The sequence below is a fragment of the Amphibalanus amphitrite genome, unplaced genomic scaffold (genome assembly GCF_019059575.1).
Source record: "Amphibalanus amphitrite isolate SeventyFive unplaced genomic scaffold, NRLGWU_Aamphi_draft 000531F_arrow, whole genome shotgun sequence".
NCBI classification, from domain to species: domain Eukaryota; kingdom Metazoa; phylum Arthropoda; class Thecostraca; order Balanomorpha; family Balanidae; genus Amphibalanus; species Amphibalanus amphitrite.
Genome location: NW_024882025.1, coordinates 420,302 through 441,782, shown reverse-complemented (window position 1 = coordinate 441,782; position 21,481 = coordinate 420,302). Strand labels below are relative to the sequence as shown.

At 47.8% G+C, this 21,481-nt stretch overlaps 2 protein-coding genes across 5 annotated transcripts; both read right to left on the bottom strand.

The window, feature by feature from the left end:
- Window positions 1-4,417: 4,417 nt before the first annotated feature.
- On the bottom strand, window positions 4,418-13,933 carry LOC122393351 (GDP-L-fucose synthase-like). Of its 2 annotated transcripts, none has more exons than XM_043389292.1 (8): window positions 13,799-13,933; window positions 8,928-9,075; window positions 8,360-8,474; window positions 7,798-7,926; window positions 7,014-7,205; window positions 6,311-6,458; window positions 5,738-5,879; window positions 4,418-5,272 (listed from the first exon to the last, which is right to left on the bottom strand). In XM_043389292.1, exons 2-8 carry the CDS (start codon window positions 9,065-9,067, stop codon window positions 5,179-5,181), a joined length of 960 nt encoding a protein of 319 aa, XP_043245227.1. In that variant the 5' UTR covers window positions 9,068-9,075; window positions 13,799-13,933; the 3' UTR covers window positions 4,418-5,178. The 2 variants fall into 2 exon arrangements, with proteins under 2 accessions (XP_043245227.1, XP_043245228.1); XM_043389293.1 differs by lacking the exon at window positions 13,799-13,933 and adding an exon at window positions 13,690-13,707.
- A 1,653-nt stretch (window positions 13,934-15,586) lies between these two features.
- On the bottom strand, window positions 15,587-21,481 carry LOC122393349 (perlucin-like). Of its 3 annotated transcripts, none has more exons than XR_006258681.1 (5): window positions 21,161-21,479; window positions 19,571-19,669; window positions 18,989-19,227; window positions 16,096-16,778; window positions 15,587-16,051 (listed from the first exon to the last, which is right to left on the bottom strand). XR_006258681.1 is itself a non-coding variant. In XM_043389291.1 (4 exons), exons 1-4 carry the CDS (start codon window positions 21,311-21,313, stop codon window positions 16,598-16,600), a joined length of 672 nt encoding a protein of 223 aa, XP_043245226.1. In that variant the 5' UTR covers window positions 21,314-21,481; the 3' UTR covers window positions 15,587-16,597. The 3 variants fall into 3 exon arrangements, 1 of the variants encoding a protein (XP_043245226.1); XR_006258680.1 differs by having other exon boundaries at window positions 15,587-16,057; window positions 21,161-21,478; XM_043389291.1 differs by having other exon boundaries at window positions 15,587-16,778; window positions 21,161-21,481.

Below are 21,481 nucleotides of genomic sequence, written 5' to 3'. Positions count from 1 at the left end.
TAAAATAGTGCGTTAATCAGTGCAATCAGCGTAACTTCCCTGTTCACTTCCCATGATATCGAAGATCTATAAATGCGTAACAATGGCACGATCAGTATAAACCATACGAGTCTCCGCATTGAAGATTTTTCGCTCGATTGGCTTTGTGCTTAGGATCAATCGTGTAAAGAAAACATACAAATTGAACAGGCAATAATATTTGCAAAAATGTTCTGTAGCTGTAAACCTGTAACTGTAAAACTATTAAAATCGAGCTGAGTCAAAACTATTTCATTTTCATCATTTCCAAACTTCTGTTTCGTTAATCATCTGCCCCTTCTATAAAGGTACGCATAAATTCATAAGGCCCTTTTACTTTGGCTGAGTCGCCTGGTAATGACTCAGTCATAACGTAGCTGAAGACATTCCAGTGTCCAGCACAATAGCTTATAAACAGCTGACATTCGAAAGATATCTGCTTTTTAACCCATTAGAGCCGAAAACTTTTTTTGTCGACTTTCACTGTGATTTTAACATATATTTGTCAGGCACCCTTTAGGGGAATACATGTGCATTTTTAGCCAGATCACGAAACCGGCAGTGTACGTTTCCGGTCTGGCAGCTTTTGCTGCCAAGCGTATCTTACATAGTCAAAAATGGAGTGGTTTGTCATATTTCAAAGCACAAACATATCAAAACCGCGAGGAAATGATCTTTCGATACCAACAACCTTTGCCACAGAGTGTCTCCTGTTGGTGCATGTACAGTTTTCACGAACTATTTTATTTACGTACCAGATATGATTTTGAATATGTGCAATTGTTCGGATTTCCATTCGACCGTAGCCTGCAAATAACGACCGTAGCCAATAATTCTCAAGAAAAATGAACTCAAAATCCAGACCTCAGCTAACAGTTCAGCTCGTTCTGAGAGATCATGTTCTTTCTCTCATTATTTCAGCTCACACGCGCTTCCCCTCCCCACAAAATCTTATATAGGATGCGACGAAGGTTTTGATGACTTCCGTCGACCGTTTATGCAACTTGGCGTGTTTCCAATGTGCTCCTAAATATCGCGTTCCTTTCAACGAATTGTGTCCCTGAGTCTTTCTCTGAAGCGGAGATTATCTGAAAAGCTGACCTTTACCAATGGGGTTCACTGGCATGGGTAATTGTTTAACCCACGAGCCGCTGGGGGGGGGGGCATAAAGTTGCCCCCCCTTTACGTTTTGTGAAATATCTCCGAAACCTGATGAGCTACGAACGTGAAACTTGGCATAGCTTCAAATGAATACCTAGGCAATGTTTGAGGAAAGTTTGGTGGTTGTAGCACCTAAGATGACGTCACAGTGACGTCATAAAGTTTTGTCGTTTTCCGATATGGACCGTTTCTGATGACGCTGAGCATGAAACTCGACTGTAAATGAACTAGACAGCACCTGCTGTCATCCTAAAACATCTTACTACACTTCCATCTAGTTTCTGACCAATAATCGGCCCTTTATATTCGGTCCCATATATGTGATGTATCGTGAGGAATATGAGAGTCGCAAATCTATAATTTCACTTATGACGTCACTGTGACGTCATTTCAAATGGGATTGACACCAAATTTGGACACAACCTCGGCTAGGTATTCAGGAAGATGTGTGCAAAGTTTCGCTTTTCTATCTCTTCGCGTTGCGACGATATCGTCGCAGAAGTAAAGGGGGGGCAACTTTATGCCCCCCCCCCAGCGGCCGGCGGGTGGCGCGGAGGCCCAGCGGCCGCCGGGTTAACCATTGAACGGCGCATTTACTGAACGCCTAAGCATGAAGGTTTAGCTTTACAGTTGAGAGGTTCGTAGTTGCGCTGTTGGCATGCTCCAAGCTGGCAAGTGGCAACACATGGAAGGACGCTGCCTCACACTTCTAAGCCCCCGTTTTCACCAACAAGCGCTGGTGGAAGAAATTTAGGGACAAGTAGCGTCACGCATAAGCCCCAATCAGCATGGTCCTCCTGCGTCTCAACCGTCGCCAAGATCGTCATGAAGAAAGCCCCTGGGAAGTCTGACCATTCTGCGGAGAATCTGAAGTCTTATTCATAATGATCACTCGGATAATGTTGTCCATTGATAAGGAAGGAACGCCCTTTGACTGAAGGCGCTTGACTATTGGTGCGGCCAAAATAACGAAAATCAGCAAGCCCAGAGCCCTCAGATTTGCACGAAACGGAGAATCTGGCCGGTAGAAGAGTGGAAACGGAGTAGGTATGTAGAAGCGGGTCTAGTTCGGCGACGAGTCTCCGTTTCAATGGTTTCACCACACGGACCCCCAAAACGAGCATGGGCTGAAAACGCGGCCCAAGTTCCGACAGACTTCTGCGAAAAATTTTCGCCGCAATGGTATGTCGAACGATCACGATGTCCTAGCAGGGCCTGAGCTGAACCAGCTGGACGTGATCTAGCAAAAGACGAAGTCGATCCCGACTACTACCTAGAAAACATACTGAAAAAGCGTGCATTTGGCATTAAAAGACCACTACCCCGTGCTCCAACGGCGCCTGGTGTCCCGCAGGTCGGACAGCATTTTCATGCTGGACGGTACTCCATCTCATCGATCTTCCGGAACTAGGCGGTGTCAGGACCATCTGTCCGATATCTGGGGGAAGGACACTTGGCTAGGGAACAGTCCTGGCCTAAATCCAATCGAATTATTTTGGAGGATAGTGCAGCAGGAGCTGGACATATACGAACTTTCCGGCGACCTCGGACAGCTCGGAAGGGCGCTCAAGTCCCAGGCGCCCCTTTTTCACATGGAGGACGTCCCTTTAAGCTTTATAGGCACCCCTCTTTCCCGTGTAAGCGCCCATTTGGTCATCAGAGGCGCCCCTATAGGTCTCAGAGGCGCCCCTCTTTCTTGTGCAATGCGCCTCTTTTTCATATGCCATGCGCCCCTTTTTCGCATAAAGGTGCCCTATGGACATTACATGCACCCCTATAGACCTTACAGGTGTCCCTCTTTCTCGTAGAGGCGCCCCATTGGGCTTCATAGGCGCCCCTCTTCGGCATGCAGGCGCCCCTCTTTCGTGCAGATGCGCCATTATGGCCAGGACCTTCGTAGGCGCCCCTCTTTTGCATGGGGGGCGGGAGCGGGGCGGGGGGGCGGGAGCGGGGCGGGGGGCGGGGGCGACCCCATACATAGTTAGGCCTCAAAGGCGCCCCAACAGGCCTAGGAGGCGCCCCTCTTCCCGTTCATCTATAGAGCCACGGCACCACCTTCCCTTAGGCGACGGCGCGCCCCTTGAGGGATGGCGCCTCTGATGACAGTTTGTCCGCACCACTCCGTTCAATGTCCCTGCTTCAGCAATGGCGGAATACATTACACGCATGGTAGTGTGTCGGTATGCAATGCTCTGCAGACAAGAATAAATAGCAGAAACCCCGGTAATGACCATTTTTGGAAAGGCAAAGAACTGGGGCATTACACTATGAGCCATAAAGCCAGACATTGTTGCTCACTTACGAATGGCATAGCAAAAAGAACGTAACTGCTCCATTTTTGACTACGTAAGATACGGTTGGCAGCTTTTGCTGCCACTTAAATATAACGCACGATTGGAGGTACTTAGAGAAATTTATGTCGCACCTAAGCTCTTCCCATTGATAATCACACATTTCTTTACAATAATCAATAATAAAAAGGTAACATTTATTCACACCACCTTCGCAACTGACTTCTTTGGTGTCCGCCGCACGGCCGCCATCGCGCGCCCCTTGCACCCCCGCGATAAATTGTTTATTTCTCAGCCCATTCGCTTTCTCGATCAATAATTCGGAGCGCACATGTCGTGCATTGTTTTGGTCTTCCGTTCGGGTGAGAACTTTGAAAGTTCACCGCAACGTTTAGGAATGCGGCGCTATTTTGTCCTGTGGCAGCAAAAGCTGCCAAGCGTATCTAATGGGTTAATCAGCATTGTTTAACGCCTTCTCCCCGGCCGAGTACATGTGTGTGTGTATGGGGGGGGGGGTATTAAAGCTAAATTAAAGCTCGACCTTCACTTGCGTTGATACTCAAATCGTAGATGTGATCAATGATCATATTTGGCGGATTAATTTTTACAAAAAAACTGGACCCATCACAAGGTTCTTGATCGGGCCTCATTGGTCAGACGGGTTGGTCGGGTACCAGTCGCTGCGACTCATGACGGAGCATACGCTTGTTCCGCCCGATCATTGGCGAAACGGCGAGGAGGCTGTATGCGCCCCTCCCCCCCCCCCCACCACCTCAGCCGAGCCCTATGCAGAAAACCGATCGCTCCGGCCGAGGCAAAACGCAAACACACTCCAGCACCAGCCGAACCGCGATCGCCTTCCTTGTGTCGTGAACACTTTCCAGACATCGAGACATCTGGTTCCTGTAAGCATGAAGCCAAACTTCCTGGAAATATCACAAGTTAAGTCATGTATAAATGATATATTTCACGTCGACAAAAAAAAAAAAGATCACAAGACACTGCAACAAAAAAAGGTTACGATGACATGAAGTTTGCCGCTGGCCTTATTAGCTACGCAAATGCTATCAACAAACCAACAGCGCAATGAGCAATCGCAGACACTGCAAGGACGGTTTGACTGGCCACGTCACACAACACACGGTGTGTTACCATAATAGTCAGTTGTTTTGCAACAGTAACGGTTATACGCCGACCAGTCTGCTGTACGGAGCACAGAGACATCACGTCCCGCCGGCTGCCTGCCTCCCTGGTCGGCAGTGAGAGACCCGTGTGACCGGGGCGCGGTCCCACACCCTCAGAGAGACCCTACAGCGCCCTCCCTCACAACACAGAGACAGTCTCCATCACAGGAACCGAGCCTTGTCCAAAAAATCAACAACCACTGTGTGTTCCCTCCCTCCACCAACAAAGACCAACACTCTCACACAGATTGACGCTTCCCATAAAATCGCAGCTCCCTCACAGACACCCTTCACACAGTCTGGTGTTTGCCCATAGGCACTATACCCACTCTGATAGTCCTTACCCGGAGTCTGGCGCTCTCCATGGATCTGTCTGTCGCTTGGAGTCTGCAGCTCCCCATAGATCACTCGACCTCTCGACAGTCCTTCTCTGGCGTGCAGCTCGCCATGGTTTACCGTCCCCCACTGAGCCAGTCGTTCCCTCATAGAGGAAGTGCTCAGCCATGCGTCGATCGCTCTCAGTTCTATTTGCGGGCGGTTTCGTAGTTTGTGACGAACCAGTCGACCGACTCTTTGACGGCCTGGCTCAGCGGAGTGAACTGGAAGTCGGGCAGGTACCTGCCGGGGACAGGTTAGGTCAGGAACATGACACTTAACAATGTACTCGTATTGACTTCAAGTGAGCGAGACCGCCAAATTAAATTTCATGAGATAATGAAAATGGCAAATACGAGTCAAAATTAACAAAATATAGGTAGATATACAGCGAGGTATACGAGTGGTGTACGCTCCTTATGCTTGCCACACCTAGGTAGGAAATGCCGTTCCAGCAGTTCCACAGTCCACTTATTCGATTCGAAACTGGCGGATGCAAGTGGAGGTATAACAGATAAAACGGCAGATATATACGCAATCTCAATCGTGAACAAACTGCCTCAAAGCTAATTGTGAGACAATAACAAGCCACACATCACTGGCCAACCAGGTTGAACGACATCTCGTTATTTGACCAGCCCAGCCTCCAAGCGCAAGTCATCCCTCCCCGTCGACCATTTGACCCCCTCCACATCCCACCCCACGGACCTCCTCAGTTTGGCGTTGCTGGCCGTCTTCTTAAACTGTCCATCGGCGCGCGTCTCGTCGTGTACGACGGGCCCCTGGAAGCCGATGGCGTCCAGTACCTGCTGAGACACGTCCTTGATGGACACCTCCGCCGACTCGTCCACTGGTGGTCGGAGAAGACGAGTTAGCGTGGGAAGCGTCAGGTCGGAAAGTGACCGGAACGCCAGTGACATCTGGTTACAACGGAACGAACTCTCAGTCACGACAACCGATAGGAGGAACGCACAGTGGTCCGTGATGGTATGCAGTTACCGGCAGCAGCCATCACTGAACTATGTAGTTAGCAGATTGAAAAAGTAATGCGATATTTTCAGCATCAAGAAAACTAGTCGAATCAATATGAATATCACAGCTGCTCACCCTGTAAGACAATCAAATTCGCTTCAGCTAAGCGTACGAGCATCCGTCTCAACATCCTTTGTCCGGTGTCCCCCTTGCTTTTTTTGCATCCCTGCCCGTTTATTCAGCCATCCACCCACGTCTCCCCAGTCTCTGGCCGTGCCTCCTCCCTCTCCCTCCCTCCCCCGCTCTCACCTGACAGGATGATGGGGTCCACCTCGGTGTACTCTCTCAGCGCCCAGACCATGAGTCGCGCCAGGTCCAGTGAGTAGATGAACTGACGCAGCGGCTTACCCGTGCCCCACACCACGAACGGGCTGTCCGACTGCTTGGCCAGGTATGCCTGCAATGGGAGGGGCGGGGAGGTTAGAGAGGTGAGGGGATGGAGGGGAGAGCAGGGGAGGGCAGGGGACACAGAGAGGCTGGTGTAGCTAGACTGAGACGTATGTCTCTCTATGTACGTCTGAGATAAACAATGTTCCGAATTGGCAGAAGGTCACGCAGTGTCGCAATTATCGGTTAAAATACACTGGCCAGTGGCCACTGACTCAGCAAGACAGTCATACATTACGGGCACAGTGTTATCCCACACTAGGGCGGCGATCAAGAACTCAGATAAACATGTCACTCAGCAGGTCAGTCCCAGCATCGATTCATATCAGCACAACCTACAAACAGACGACCCATGTAATCTCACATGAAGTGATGCATCGGCATTTTGGCCCCATTTACAGAAAATGTTCTGCAAACACCAAATACCCATACATCGCCCTAGGGCACACTAACACTAAATACCTCTCCCTAGGGCGATAACGTCACCCTCTCCCCCGCCCAGCCTCATGTATCAGGAGGAACCGAGACTTTGTGAGTTGCGAATCATCTCCCCTGGCGCCCCCACCTTGTGAATGAGGCCGGGCAGGACGTGGCCGTCCTCCACGTTGAAGTTGTCGTGCGGCCCGAACACGTTGGTCGGTATGACGGACGTGAAACAGCGGCCGTGCTGCTGGTGGTAGGCGCGGTTCTGCACGTCCACCAGACGCTTGGCGTAGCTGTAGCCGAAGTTGGACGGGTGCGGCGGACCGTTGTGAACCTGTGGGGGGAGACGCAGGATCAGGGAGCTGCTGAAGTGTGGTGGGGTTACTGACAAAGACGGTTATAGGCAGCTGGTCGAGTGCTAGTGATTGATAGAACGAGCACTACTATTCAGCCGGTACACCTGCAGACTTAATTTTAGGAGGACAAAATGGGCAGTTTGCTCAGTGTGGGTTCCATCTGTTCCATCACCACAGTAGAACGCAACTCTGTAGCCATAGTTGCGAGTTGCGACACCCGGCCAGTAGGTGTCACCCTCAGCGTCTATACCAAAAGCCTTCAATGATCCACCCTTCGTCATACGCCGCACGGCCTCAGACTGTGGCCGACAGGGTCCTCGGGCGACGGACCGCCTAACCATGGTCTCTGGACCACCTAACCATGGTCCCCGGACCGCCTAGCCGTGGTCCCAGGACCACCCAACCATGGTCCCCCGACCACCTAGCAATGGTCCCCGGACCACCTAGCCGTGGTCTCTGGACCGCCTAACCATGCTCTCTGGACCGCCTAACCGTGGTCTCTGGACCACCCGGTCCTCACAATAGTCCCCGGACCGCCTAGCCGTGGTCCCGGGACCACGCGGTGCTCACCATGGTCTCGTCGATCGGGTAGCTGGTCTTGTCGGGGAAGATACAGGTGGAGAGGCACGACACGACCTTCTGCACGTTCAGCTGGTGAGCCGTCTCCAGCACGTTGTCGTTGATCAAGATGTTCTTGCGCTGTGGATGAAGCGTAAAGTGATCAGCTAGCATTCGGGGAGAACCATAAACTTTGACGAGTTCGCTCGGTTTGCAAATTGCGATTTCCGACTGTTCACTGTCAGAGGGGAGGTAAGATTTAGCTTCAAGGGTTGTTGTTGTTTGTTTGTTGGGGTTTAGGGGCGCGCCGACTGCGAGGTCATTTTGCGCCCATTAGCTTCAAGGGTATAAATGAGTATAAGTGAGCAGTTTGGAAATAGTGACAGTGGGCACACGGTGTATAGAAAATATACTGTAAGAAATGCTAACAATCTAGGTGTAAGAGATTTTAGCTCTGAGCAACCCTTGTGCAAATATACTTTATACAATGTTGGCAAAGGACAGACACTTGACACGACACTGCACTGGGTCTGTGTCACCTCCTCCAGCCGCGTCACCCGCCTGAGTCACTGACCAGGAAGTCACAGTTGTAGCGGAGGTTTCGGAACAGGCCTCCAACCATGGCCGCCAGGTGGATGACGTGCGTCGGTCGGTGGCGCTCAAACACGGCACGTGTGGCCGCCGGGTCACTAGGGATGGAGACAAGGGGAGGGACACGGTCAGCTGGTGGGTCAGAGACGCAGAGAAATGTGCAGCCGGCTTCGAGGTAACAGACAGCTGCCCTCGGTGGCTACTGGGTGACTGGGGAAACGACAGGGCGCCAACGGCTAACAGGTGACCGACACTCAACTATAACGAGAGACTGACGAATAGGTGACCACCAGAGTTCGCCAGCCACTCGCCAGGTTTTTGGCAGGAGACAGACAAGCAGACAGAAAGTACAAACAGAACATTCATTCTAACATATTTCCTCTTTCGCTAGATAATTACCAGAAACACAAAGCACCCATACAGCCCGCACGCCACTCGATTTTGGCGATGACGGCGATCGACAATCAGACTATGGGCTCTGACGTTATGATCTGGGTTTTAGGGCGCTCTAACTGGGGGTCCTCAGCCGTCAGCACCTTCAGCCCACTCACGTCAGGTCAGCATCCTTCGAGCTGAGGTAGACCCACGTCTCACCGGGCCTCTTTAGGCCGCCCTCGACCACGGTCTTGATCGCCTGACCCACCAGGCCCGTGCCTCCCGTCACCAGGATGACGTCACCCTCCGACGACATGACGTCACCTGCCAACAACGGTTACGTCAATATCCGACGATATGACGTCACCTGCCAATATCACATTTCATGCTGCCAGTGTTCTTTAAAAAGTTTTAAAGCAAAGGTACTTGAGAAATGACAAGGTCTTGTGATACTAAGCTTTTACATCAGCCCTTGTTTTGAGTAATGAGGAGTGACAATGTATTCACAATTCAGTGGCCTGCCACTGAACTGATGAAAGTATCAGTTTCAGTATCATGTATTCAGCAGCATTCTCAATGCATATAAGGCTTTTCATGAGTCACGTCAAAGGTAAAAGATAAAAGGTGAGTAAAAGACAAAAGAAACATTCATACAGTGACAAATATTATAAAAAAAAGTTTTTACGTGAGTTATTCGCGAAAAACCATGGGGGTCCATCCGACCCCCCTACACATACGAGGGATAAAATGCATCCCTGTCAGCTACAACCCCACCTACACCTCCATGTGTCCAAAGTTAAAGTTTGGGTTTAGTAAGAGTGGACTGCAGTGAGTGCAGTAGAAAGTTTATTTGAGTTCCACAATTCATTGCACATCATGTTTGGTAATCTAGATTTTTTGCAGAGAATCCTTTTGCCCTGGTGGTCCAGTACTGGTCCAAGCAATTTAAGACAATTATCAAACTTTTGAAAGTTTTTTGATATCACAAAAACAATGGCCCGCCATCTGATGTCATTATATTTTACCCTGTCACAATATGTAAGACAATTCATAGGCAGGTAATGTGCTGCTTTTTGATGCAGTGGAGAATGCCATTAGCATTTTGAATATGTGTGAGGATGCTAATCTTTAATGTTAGTGTGAGGTCAGGTTGTGCTATGGACACTGGAAGTGTCAAGAGAAGTGATTTTGGAATGAGTTCTAGAAAGCAGGTGCACCAGTTAGTTTCAGTTGACAAAAAAAAACTTGAAGAAATCAGTTTGTAGATCATAAATGCACACATATCAGTAGGCGGAACTATGGTCATGAGTACCCAAATATAGGAACGTTCCCATTTTTGGGAACGGAGTTCCCAAATATGGGAACGGGCGTTCCCATTTATGAGAACGGGCGTTCCCATTTATGAGAACGGAAGGCAATTTTTCGGCCGTTCGCCCACTAAAACTCAAAAGTGCATCACGTCTCAAAAAAGTGCACGCTGATTTAAGTATCTACTAAATTTCCATAAAGTTATCTTTAAAGGAAATAGTTCACTTTCACGAAATTATTTTTTTTTGCAACGATTTATTATTTTTTATGTTCAAAATAATCAGGAAAGAAAATAAAACCTTTTTATAACAAAAGATTTTTTTCTATATTTTGATATAGGAAGAACTTTTCAGTTTCTGTAAGGCACAGCGATCCAGTATGAAAAGAGCATGGGTCCCGAAAATTCTTCAGAAACAGAGAAATTATCGCAGCCACCGGCATTTGGGCGATCTGCTCGATCTGATAATGTTCCCCTGAATGTCCTAATTGATCAGTACGAGAATTTCTCTAGAGTTCTCGTAGATAATTTCTCTAGTTTCTGAAGAATTTTCGGGACCCATGCTCTTTTCTTACTGGATGGAAATATATGCAAGGCACACATCCTCAACGCAAGACACCTTTTTCGGGACGAGAAATAGAATATCTTTGCCTAGGGTGATCGTTGGGCTGTAAAAGCTCCTGATTTATGCTCGTCTCAGCCCAAGCTACGGAACTGCTATTCCAGTTCAAAACCCATGTTAAAAAGTGAACTATTTCCTTTAATCTGAGGCCTGTTTCACTAAAAACTTGCGATTACAAGTGTTTGAACTTTACAATTCATAAGTATTTTTGCAAACTATGTAAAATCGGATTTCACTAAACTTCATCACCAGCGGCACCTCCGATAAAAAGAGTTGGTAAATAAACTTGTAAACAGTAAAGTTGTTTTTAATCAAGAACTATAACATGTTACAGATATTGCTTCTTTTTATCAACTTATGTCTAGATTTCATGTCAGAAATTGCAGGAATAAATTAAAAATAATGATGCTGTTTCTGAATGGTATAAATGATAGTTCACAATATCTTATTATTGAAAGAAAATAGCACGTAAAGCATTTGACAGCAGAAGACTGTTGAATGCAATTATGGCGCGCGAATGACAAAACATGACGATATTTATTTATTGCTCGTAGCTGGTTCGTAGAGAATGTGCTAAGTGAAAAAGAGCGTATAATGACTCAGCATATCATATTTGTTTTAAATAATTGATTGCTTTGCATCATTGCACAAAAAGTAATAAAATTCCAAACGTAAGGGCCACTGGAATTTCGGGTTTGTAAGTACAACGTTTTCTTTCAAGTTTTTGGTCTTCGTGAAACAGAAAGTTTGCGATTTCGATATTTCTTACAAACTTTTTTCTTGTAAAAAAGTTGGTAAATTTTAAACTCAAAATTCATGCCCGAAGGTTTCGTGAAATCCAAATTTCAAATGTTGGTAATTATTTCTTTTAAACTCAAGTTTTTTCTTTGTAATTACACACTTCTGACCGTGGAACAAGGAAATTGACCGTGGAATGATATTTTTAATGATTTTTTAAAAATGACAGAATGGTGGAAATATGGGTTATACGACATTTAACATGCAATTTTAAGGAAAATGAAGCATTTTTTACATTTTGAGGTCAAGTATAATAATTTTCGCCTGGTTATGAAGTTTCATTCTAGCGACACCAGATGCTGACATATGCAAGCGAACACGCGGACAGTCCCGAGGTAATATTGTTGACTTTTGGTGTCGGGGCGATCGACCGCGTGGAACGTCAGTGATTTTACCGAACTACTGTTGTAAACTCAGTTTCAGTGGTTTAAAATCATTCAGCTGTATTTTATCAGCCCTGAAAGACATATTTTATTTGGATGCTAGCTGTTTAGCGTTGTTTTATAAGCAGCGTCATGAGGGTGGTTTTTGTCTTCGGCGTTTCTAAGCATGATCGTTTGGTGGGAATTTCTCTGATATAGGTCGCTCTGTGTGGCTTATTTATAATTTTTATGCTGATTTCGATCATTCCTCGTGCCCATCCTACCAGGCCTTTTGCCACTTACACTCATTAAGAAAGGAAAAAACTAGATTTTCATTGGGACTAGGTGTTTTGAGGGTGTAACATATTCAGCGTTCCCATTTTTGGATACTTCTTGTGCTCGTCAACTCTCGGTGATTAGCAGACAGGTGCTTGACATGTCTCCACCCTCGGCGCGGACGGTGGATATAGGTATGGAAGACCTTGTTGAACATTGCTGAGCGTTGTGGATTACGTAATCCTGCAGAGGGGGGCGTGCCCGCTGCGAGATCGACGGGAATAAAAGCGCAGAAGACCGGGCGAAACATGCAACGGTCTTGCCGGAAAGGTCATCTGATGATTGTTGCGTTAACAATAATTTGCGGCGTTGGACGTGATGCTTGTTAATGAAAAGAGCCCCTGAAAGGCGTCGGTGAAATCGTCCCCAATTTTGGGTACGCCGTTCCCATAATAAGGAACGCTTGCAGCGCCAGTGTACGAGAGCGTTCCCAAATTTGGGCTCGCGGCCCGGGTGATGGACTGCTTTAGAAATAGGGGAACGATTTGAAACTACGATGGGCCTTACAATATCAAACTCTTTCCCAACAATATTGAGACAACTATCAGGCGGTTCACGATCGTTTTATATTTTTTGGACGTCATTTAACGGTTCTTTTTCTTGTTTTAAATAATGCCTACATGGCGTTCCCATATTTGGGTCTATCGTTCCCAAACATGGGAACGAAAATGCGTTCCCGAAAATGGGTACGCTTGACCATAGTTCCGCCTACTGATATATGTAGATCACAAAAACAAACCAGTCAATACAATACAAATTTCTTGAACACTTCTTGAAAAGTGTCAAAGCCATGAGGCAAAAAAAGAGTGATAGGACAAACTTATTAATATTTCTGAATTCTAAGGTCTTTCATGTGATATCAATAGTTAATTTCATGTCATGTTATGATAAGGCAGCTAGTAACTTGGAGAGCCCTCAAGTTAGGTCATTTTCTCCATATTCCATAGGGTTGCATAATGCATTATAGCCATTTGACACTTTGCACCAATGCTAGCATGCATACACTCACACACACAAAAAATAGCTTGGCAATCATGAAAAATGTAAAATGCATAAAAAAGTTAGCATACCTAGCCTTGCATGGCACAATTTGCAGAATACAGAGATTAGCTGTTCTGCAGTGCCACAGATGTTAAAGTTGCATTAGAATTGGCATACCAATACCTGGGTCAAAAGCACTTTCACACAAAACAATCCAACCATACTGACTGACCCCAACAAAACACCCTATGCAGTAAGTACACTGAATATCTGGCAATAAAAGTGGCAGGTAAAAAACTTTCAATCTATATCCCTAAAAATAACACCGGCATCACAACCAAAGGGGACATTTGAGGCATTTGTCCATTACGCGGCACCCAAAAAATTGAATTTCATTTTTGTCACAAAGAAAGAACACTACATTGACATTTGATTAAGAAGTGCTCAGCAGGGATAAGCAAGCAGAATCTGATGACTTTTTTGAAATTGCAGAACTTGAACTTTTTCATTTTGGAGAGAATATTTATACACACTGTGGGAGAGAATGCCCCCTGCACTCTGCACTCTGCAGTATTCTGTATTTCAATGTAAAATATACCAATACACCATAGTCATCCTAACGCAAAAGCTAAAAAATCTCACCTTTAGGCAATGTTGAACAATTCTATGCTGGAAAATATCACAAAATAGCTCAAAACTGTAAATGTGGAAGAGTACAGCGGCGCGGCCGGCGGGCGGCGGCGCGTTGTCATTTGGTAGCAATTCAGTAAAGGCCTTTTGCTCAAAGAAAAACCCCGTTTTCCTTCACTAAGGATAGGACGCGTGTATTTCGAGTCTAGAACGTCATTTAATAACTGGCAGCCTGTTGCTTGAATCAACTTCGAAGTAGATTTACACAAAGCAGGTCTCCTGATTAGATCGACTCAGATTTGAGTAGAACTACACAGGAAGCCGCTTTTCAGTAGATCAACTTCTGCATGTCGATTTACACACGGACCGGTCGCGCGCTAAAATCTACTCGGATCTGAGTCGATTTACATCATGACGACTCTATGCGTATGTTACGTCGGGAGTTTAACTTTACACACGGACCGGTCGCGCTAAAATCTACTCGTTACAGTCAAGCTAAGATGCCCCTTGACGTCATAGTAGTAGAGGAATTCCTTCACTTTGAGAAGTACATACGGAATTTCTGTACACTTTGCCTCGCCTGGACCTGCCCGCCTTGGAAAAATTCATAAATCAAATGCTTATTGCTTATCATACAATGCAGAGTGCAGTAATGGCGACGCCATAAGCGTTTTACACCATAACCAATGGTGGATCCAAGGGGGGTCACATGAGTCATGACCCCCCCCCCCCCTGGAGCCCGGGGGCACCACCGGCCTGCCAAGGGCACCACCGGCGACCGGCCTATCAGGGATACCACAGGCCTGACGGGCATCACAGGCCCGCCAGGGGCACCACAAGCCCGAACAGGATCACCACGGGCTCGTCAGGGGCACCACTGGCTTGTCAGGTATACCTACCACAAGCCTGTCAGGAGCACCATCGGCCTAGCAAGAGCACCACAGGTCAGCCAGAGGCACTTCAGGCTTGTCAGGGGCACCACAGTCCTGTATGCGGTCTAGCAGGGGCACCACAGGCCTGCCAGGGGCACCACAGACCTACCAAGGGCACTACGGGCCTGCCAGGGGCACCTCAGGCTTGTCAGGGCCCAGGGACACCACAGGCCTGTCAGGGGCACCACAGGCCTGACAGACGCACCACAGTCCTGCCAGGGGCACCACCGGCCTAGTAGGGGTACCATGGGCCTGTCAAGGGAACCACGGGCCTGTCGTTGGCACTTCATGCTTGTCAGGGGCACCACAGTCCTTCCAGGGGCACCACAAACCTGTTAGGGGCATCTGCGGCCTAGCAGGGGCGCCACAGGCCCGCCAGGGGTACCACAGGCCTGCCAAGGCCCAGGCCTAGCAAGGACACCACAGGCCCGGCAGGGGCACCACGGGCCTGTCAGGGCCCATGAGCACCTCATTAGGCTTGTCAGGGGCACCTTAGGCTTATCAGGGTGGCAGGGGCACCACAGTCCTTTCAGGGGCACCGCAGGCCTGTTAGGGGCATCACCGTCCTGGCAGGGGCACCAGTCACCACAGCCCTACCCAGACCAGACCAGAGGCACCAAAGGCCTGTCATGGGCACCACCAGCCTAGCTGGGCCGCTGGGGCACCACAGGTCTAAAAAAAAAACCTGAAAATAGGGAACCACCAAAATTAAGTGGCCGAAACCCGTGTGTGGTTGGAATGGTGACTCTGGTCCTAATTGTTCTCGCTCGTAGCGCTATTGGTTTGGTCTGCAGAAGGGGTGCCTGTCTTACCTACGCTGACCGTGTTAGCCCACTTTCCCCAACATACAAGCTCATTTGCCAGTTCATTCTGAGTAGTAAGTTTATTGATCTTTCCCTGACCACCCTGATTAGTTCCGCTTAGTTACAAAAGTACATGCCTATTGGCTTCATACGAGTCAGCAGCGCGAAAAAAAAAGAACAAGACGGAAGATAAATTTGATGCACGGCACGGGTCGCAAGGCTGATGCGTCCTTAGCCAACACGTCACCAACAGTCACCATACTAGCCGTTTTCACGACGGGCTAGCCGGCGAGTGCACCTAATTTGACCAAATCTGCACCTTATATCTTTTACTGCAAACATCTTTATTTTATGAACTTATTTCAGTGTTTTAATCGATGATACTCTCTCGGAAAATATGACAAAGCAGGCATATGTAATATGAGCAATTAGTGCAACCCTAGCTGATAGCCAGGGCTGTGGAGTCGGAGTCGGAGTCGGAGTTGGAGACGGTCGGAGTCGACAATTCTGCCCGGAGTCGGAGTCGGAGTCGGAGTCGCTAAAATCTTACCGACTCCGACTCCGGAGACGGAGTTAACGCTACATTGCTCAACGTCATGCACTGCACCTGTTTGATTGACTGCACTCGAAATTAGATGTTGTCGAAAAAAGACCATTTTGCTGTTTTGGACGAACGTTTTCAGCGAAAGGAGCAGAAGACGGTGAACTCCCCGGAACCTGCTTTTTAATGCTGCATGTTACTTTAAATGCATATTTGCAACGCAAAGTCTTGGAAAGCACTAGGGGTCGTTTCAGGCAAGATAAAACATTTCCATTAGGAACTTTAATCATGATATGGTTTTCAATAGAACCGTCCGGAGTTGGAGTCGGAGTTGGAGTCGGAGTCGCAGTCGATTTTTGAAGCCGGAGTCGGAGTCGGAGTTGGAGTCACCCTCAAATCCATCAACTCCGCAGCCCTGCATACACACCTCATAAGTCATAACAGCTGAAACATCGAGTAGGTAGGTACTGCGCATCCCAAGGTAGCTGACCGCTGACACAAGCGAGACTTTTGGTACGGCCGGATGTCAAGTACCTCAGGGCAGCTGACACATGGGGTACAGCCGAATACCGGTGCACGGGTAGTCGTTCCACTCGCCGAAGCGCACACCATCCTTCACCTTCCAGCTCGAGACGCAGTGTTCCACACCGCCGGCGTTGTCCGGCTGAGTCGGTGACCACACCTGCCCCTCGTTGTCCGTGACCGGCCGGCCGTCGCACTATGGTTGGAAACGGCCTCACGGATGGCCGTGGGCAATTTCGGAATATATGTATATTTGGGGTGCCATTCTGTTGGAAATTGATGAAATGTTTTGAATTGGGCAGCAAAAATTATTTAGTTGCGCATTTAGTCTCCATTATTGTACGTGGAATCGGGAGTTTCTGATAGTGACTTTTTTGGTGCGCCGTCAAAGGTTTAAACAACCGCGCTGTTGATAGCATGCGGAGTACCTCCATGACGTTGTAAAACTGGATTATTATATATCAAAATAATCCTTGTTATGTTGGCTATCGAGTGGAGTGACTCTTTTTCCCATGCGTGTTCAAAATCAGGAACGGCATTGCATTCTGTTTGCAGTGTCACCACAGCAATATTTGCAAAATTACGTTTATGTTTCATTGGACATACAAAAAGTTCTCCATCGACCTCCATTGAGCTTTTTGGCAGAATAAATCTCTGTTCAATTCTGCGTAAGGGGAACGTAAAAGCAGACTGCGCACTTGTGCGCAAAATCGTCCGTGAAGCTTCATCTCCCGAGGCGTACCTACCCGTCGCTTCGTTAGCACCAGGTCGGCTCGTCAGTCTTGCAATCGCTTATCCTTATAAATGATGGTAAGAAGCTGGGTTGCGGAGTCGTGGTGGCGCCAAATCCGACTCCGACTACGACTCCGACTCCTGACTCGTTGCCATGACTCCGGCCGACTCTGTCTCCGACTCCGGACCCCTGCCAGTGTTTCGGAGTCGTGATGGAGCTGTTCCGATTCGGACCGACTCCGACTTCCACTGCGGGCTCCTGACCGACCCCGACTCCGACTCCGATTCCTGGCTCGTTGCCACGACTCTGGGCGACTCTGACTCCGACTCCGACTCTGACTCCGACTCCGCACCTCTCGTAAGAAGTAACTGCTCGCCCCTGCACCTGGAGTATGGATATCGTGCAAACGTGTATGGATATCCTGGAGTATGGATATGGATATCCACCGACAGAGCAGACATACAGACATGCTGTAAACGCCATTACACTGCCAATACCATGGCAAATCAAATGGCTATCTATGGTTTTTGATCATCGTTCTACATTTTCCAAAATCTTGAACTGAATGTTGGCAATTTCTCGTGACTACTTCACGACCATGACGCATGCATTTCTGAAATTGATCTTTTTTCAACCAGCCAGGTACTCGTATGATAAAATGAATGTCACCATCGTGTTCTACGCCCAAAAGTACGCATAAAAAATGTGTCATGCATGGGCTGCGAATAGGTACCAGTTTTAATTTTCGGGGTTATGTGCTTACCTGATTGACCTGACTTTGACCCTGGCCAGTGGCCTATGTTTGACTGACCCCTACATTGATCTGACACTCTTTTAGCACTTATATGAAGGGTTGTGACAGTTGTGACAGTTGTGACAGATTGTTTAGGACCAACTGATGACTGAATTTATTTAGGACCAACTGATGACGATATAATCGAAACGCGAAACGCGAGGCACCGATTGCGAGGTTCTAAAGTCTATGCTACTGAAAGCCCGATTTCAAGTGTTTGACCTGACTTTGACCCGACCTGTGACCTCGAAATTCAGCTTTAAAGTATTCATGTGAATCGTCTCGTCGCGTTCTTCTTTCGTTTGCCGCGCCTCGTGCGTTTCGCTGCGCCTATTTGTTCGCGAGTTATCGGCTGGGGGCGTTGAACGCCCCCCCCCCCGGCAAACGGCGGATGGGGAAATACCCAGCAACTGCCGGGTTAATCTGACGCATGTTTTGTCATTTGATCGTCATTTTGTTTCTTACTTTTTTGCCCAATCTAAAAAAAATCATAAATACTTTTTCTCCAAATTTTTGACCCTTTATGACCAATAGTAAGACACTGTGCGTCACTACGTTGATATTTCTCGCCCTAAAGCATAACAACAATATCCATTCAGTAATAGCAGTATTCAAAACATGTTCAAAATGCCTCGCGATATCGATAACATAACGAAAGACATAGGCGACTTATAACATACTTGCAAGGATGACGTCACACATGCGTGACGTGACGTGACCTCGTCATTTCTGAGTTATTGTATGATGCACGAAAGACACTGGTATACCTATGCAAAGTTTCATCGCAGTCGGTCTACGCATTAACAAGTTATGGGCAAAACATTTTTTCGCGTTGACCCCCGGCCATCCGTGAGGCCGTTTCCAACCATAGTGCGTCGGCGCCCTGGAAGAAACCCTCCTCGTCGCGGTCGGTGATGCCCAGCCAGACGTCCTCGTGGCCTGCCAGGCCGGCCACGCAAAGACTCTGCTGACGGGAGCGCGGCACGGCCAGGTGGGCGCCCAGCAGGGAGCACTCGCGCTCCGCCTGGGCGTACTCGACGGGACGGTGGAGACGGGCGTAGCAGCGGCCGCCGCACGGGATATAGCCAGAGGGGCAACTGCAGCGCCAGAGCGGGTCCTGCCGGAGCGCAGACGGGAACTGGACATCAGATCGGTTTGGGCGTTCACTGGAGTTTGGACATTGAAATGTGGAATATTATGCTGTACGGGATAAAATGTATTCGAATAGTTCCTGACACAAGGCTACGTTAAAGAGATGGGACAGTCTGGCCATATGCTCATTGCTCATTACTCACCTTCAACCAAAATTAACTAGGCTTCTTGCCCCTTTCAATCACCGATAGGAATTTTGAAATCGAACAGCATCTGTCGGCTCCATGGTATCTCCCAGACCCCTGCACACACTAAATGTATTACAATCTCATCACTAAGCTCTTGTGCAACACTCACTCACCACTCACCAGGTTAGGTCTGCCGCCAGACTCGGAGAACGTTTCGGCGAACAATCTTTTCAGCGCCTTCGTCGTGCCCTCGATGATGCGCTTCTCCTGATTGGCTTCCTGAAATAGAATAACTATTTTCTATCCCTAGTTTTTTCGCCATTTTGCCTGTAAAAAATGTATTTTAACCCGGCAGGCGGTGGGCCTACCAGCCACCTTCCGCGCGGTGGGGGGGGGGGGGCATTTTTTTGCCCCCCCCCGTATCTCCGAAACTACTGGACGGATCCGGAAAATTCAAACGGCGTTCGATAGCCCTGTCAAATTTGTCGAAGGAAACCAAATTTCATTGACCTCGGGGTCACCGATGACGTCACAGGTCAGGTCAAAGACAAAATGTTTCACCGTTCACGGGGCTTCTAGGGAAAGCGCTATAACACCGAGTAAAACGCATTTTGTCGAAAATCAGCGATGAGGCGTCAGTTGTCTAGTACATATGTTGCTATTAGAGGTCACCGGTCATACCAGGTCAGGTCACAGGTCAGGTCACCAAAGGTCACCCCGGGTCACCACATGAGCCCAACTTTACTAAGGTTATGCGATGCATGTTTTATGGCCAGTTTTTCATTTCCAACTCAATGGTGTTGGTTATAAGACCATCAGGTACGGTTAAGGTCACTTTCTGGTGGAGGTCAGGTCAAGGTCAGGTCAAAAAAGGTCAAATTTCAAAGTTGATATTTTTGCATAAAATGGGTATCGAATCGATGCAGCTCGTCACGGGGAGTCTAATGGTGGTCTTTGTTTGGCGCTACGAGGTCTAGAATTGCTAAAAATTGAGTTTGAAAATTTGACGTCATCAATTTTGAACAGTTTTTTCGCTATAACTTGGCCAAAAAAAGAGGTATCGATCTCAAATTTGGTATGTAGATAGAAGGCGGTAGGGACTATCACATATATTCCGTTTTTTTCGAAATTCAAAAAACGTTTTGGATTTTTCGGCTATTATATTCGAAAAATCTATTTTTTGATTTTTGGGGGTCAAAATCCAAAAAAAATCGAAAAACCGAAATAGTAGTTTTGTAGCCCTTTTGATTCCACACCTTTTATGTCTGAAACATTTTTATGTATCTCTAAAGCTGTAGGCCTGACAACTCTTCCCGCGAAACCTTTTTTTGGGTCGAAAATGGCAAAAATGACGTCACTCTGACGTCATTAGCGGCCAACCTATCATAGCCATTGGAAAAATTTTTGGTCACCATGTGCGCTAGCTGCTCCCGGGAGGGTACTGAAAGTTTGGTGACGATCGGCGCAGCGGTTCTCGAGATATATCGAAAAAACTAAAGGGGGGGCAAAAAATTGCCCCCCCCCACCGCCTGGAAGGTTAAGTCGACAACATGGCGTCGAGAAGTTTATTCCTTAGTGGTTAGCATAAAAATGAATAAATTATAACTATAATACGGCTATGATTACGGGCCGTTTATGTGAAAATGATTTTATACTTAAAATGGTTATGCTGCTGTAGAAGCAAGACGGCGGTGGAGCCACACATATTCGTCAAATCATAAACAAGACTGAAAACAAATGGCCATATAAGTAAAAAGTAAACTATCTGACCTGCTGCTTGCTGGGGCAGTGAGCCTGCACCACCTCAGCGACGGTACTCTGCAGCTCATCCCAGAGGTTCGTCACCGGCACCGACGTGCTGCTGGCGGAATGTAGGTAGAAGAGCAGGACGGCCAGCGACCAGCACCAAGTAGATGACGCCATCGTAAGGACGGTGATACTGTACAGGGGACTGGTAGAAGGTAGCCACACGGAACTAGATGGCAGTGACACGGGGCCAGTTATGAGCGTTAGAACGGGAAGGCTGATGAGACCTGCACGGGTGCCAGCGTTATGCACTGGCTGACAGAACTCCCAAGCAATGCGCTGTTC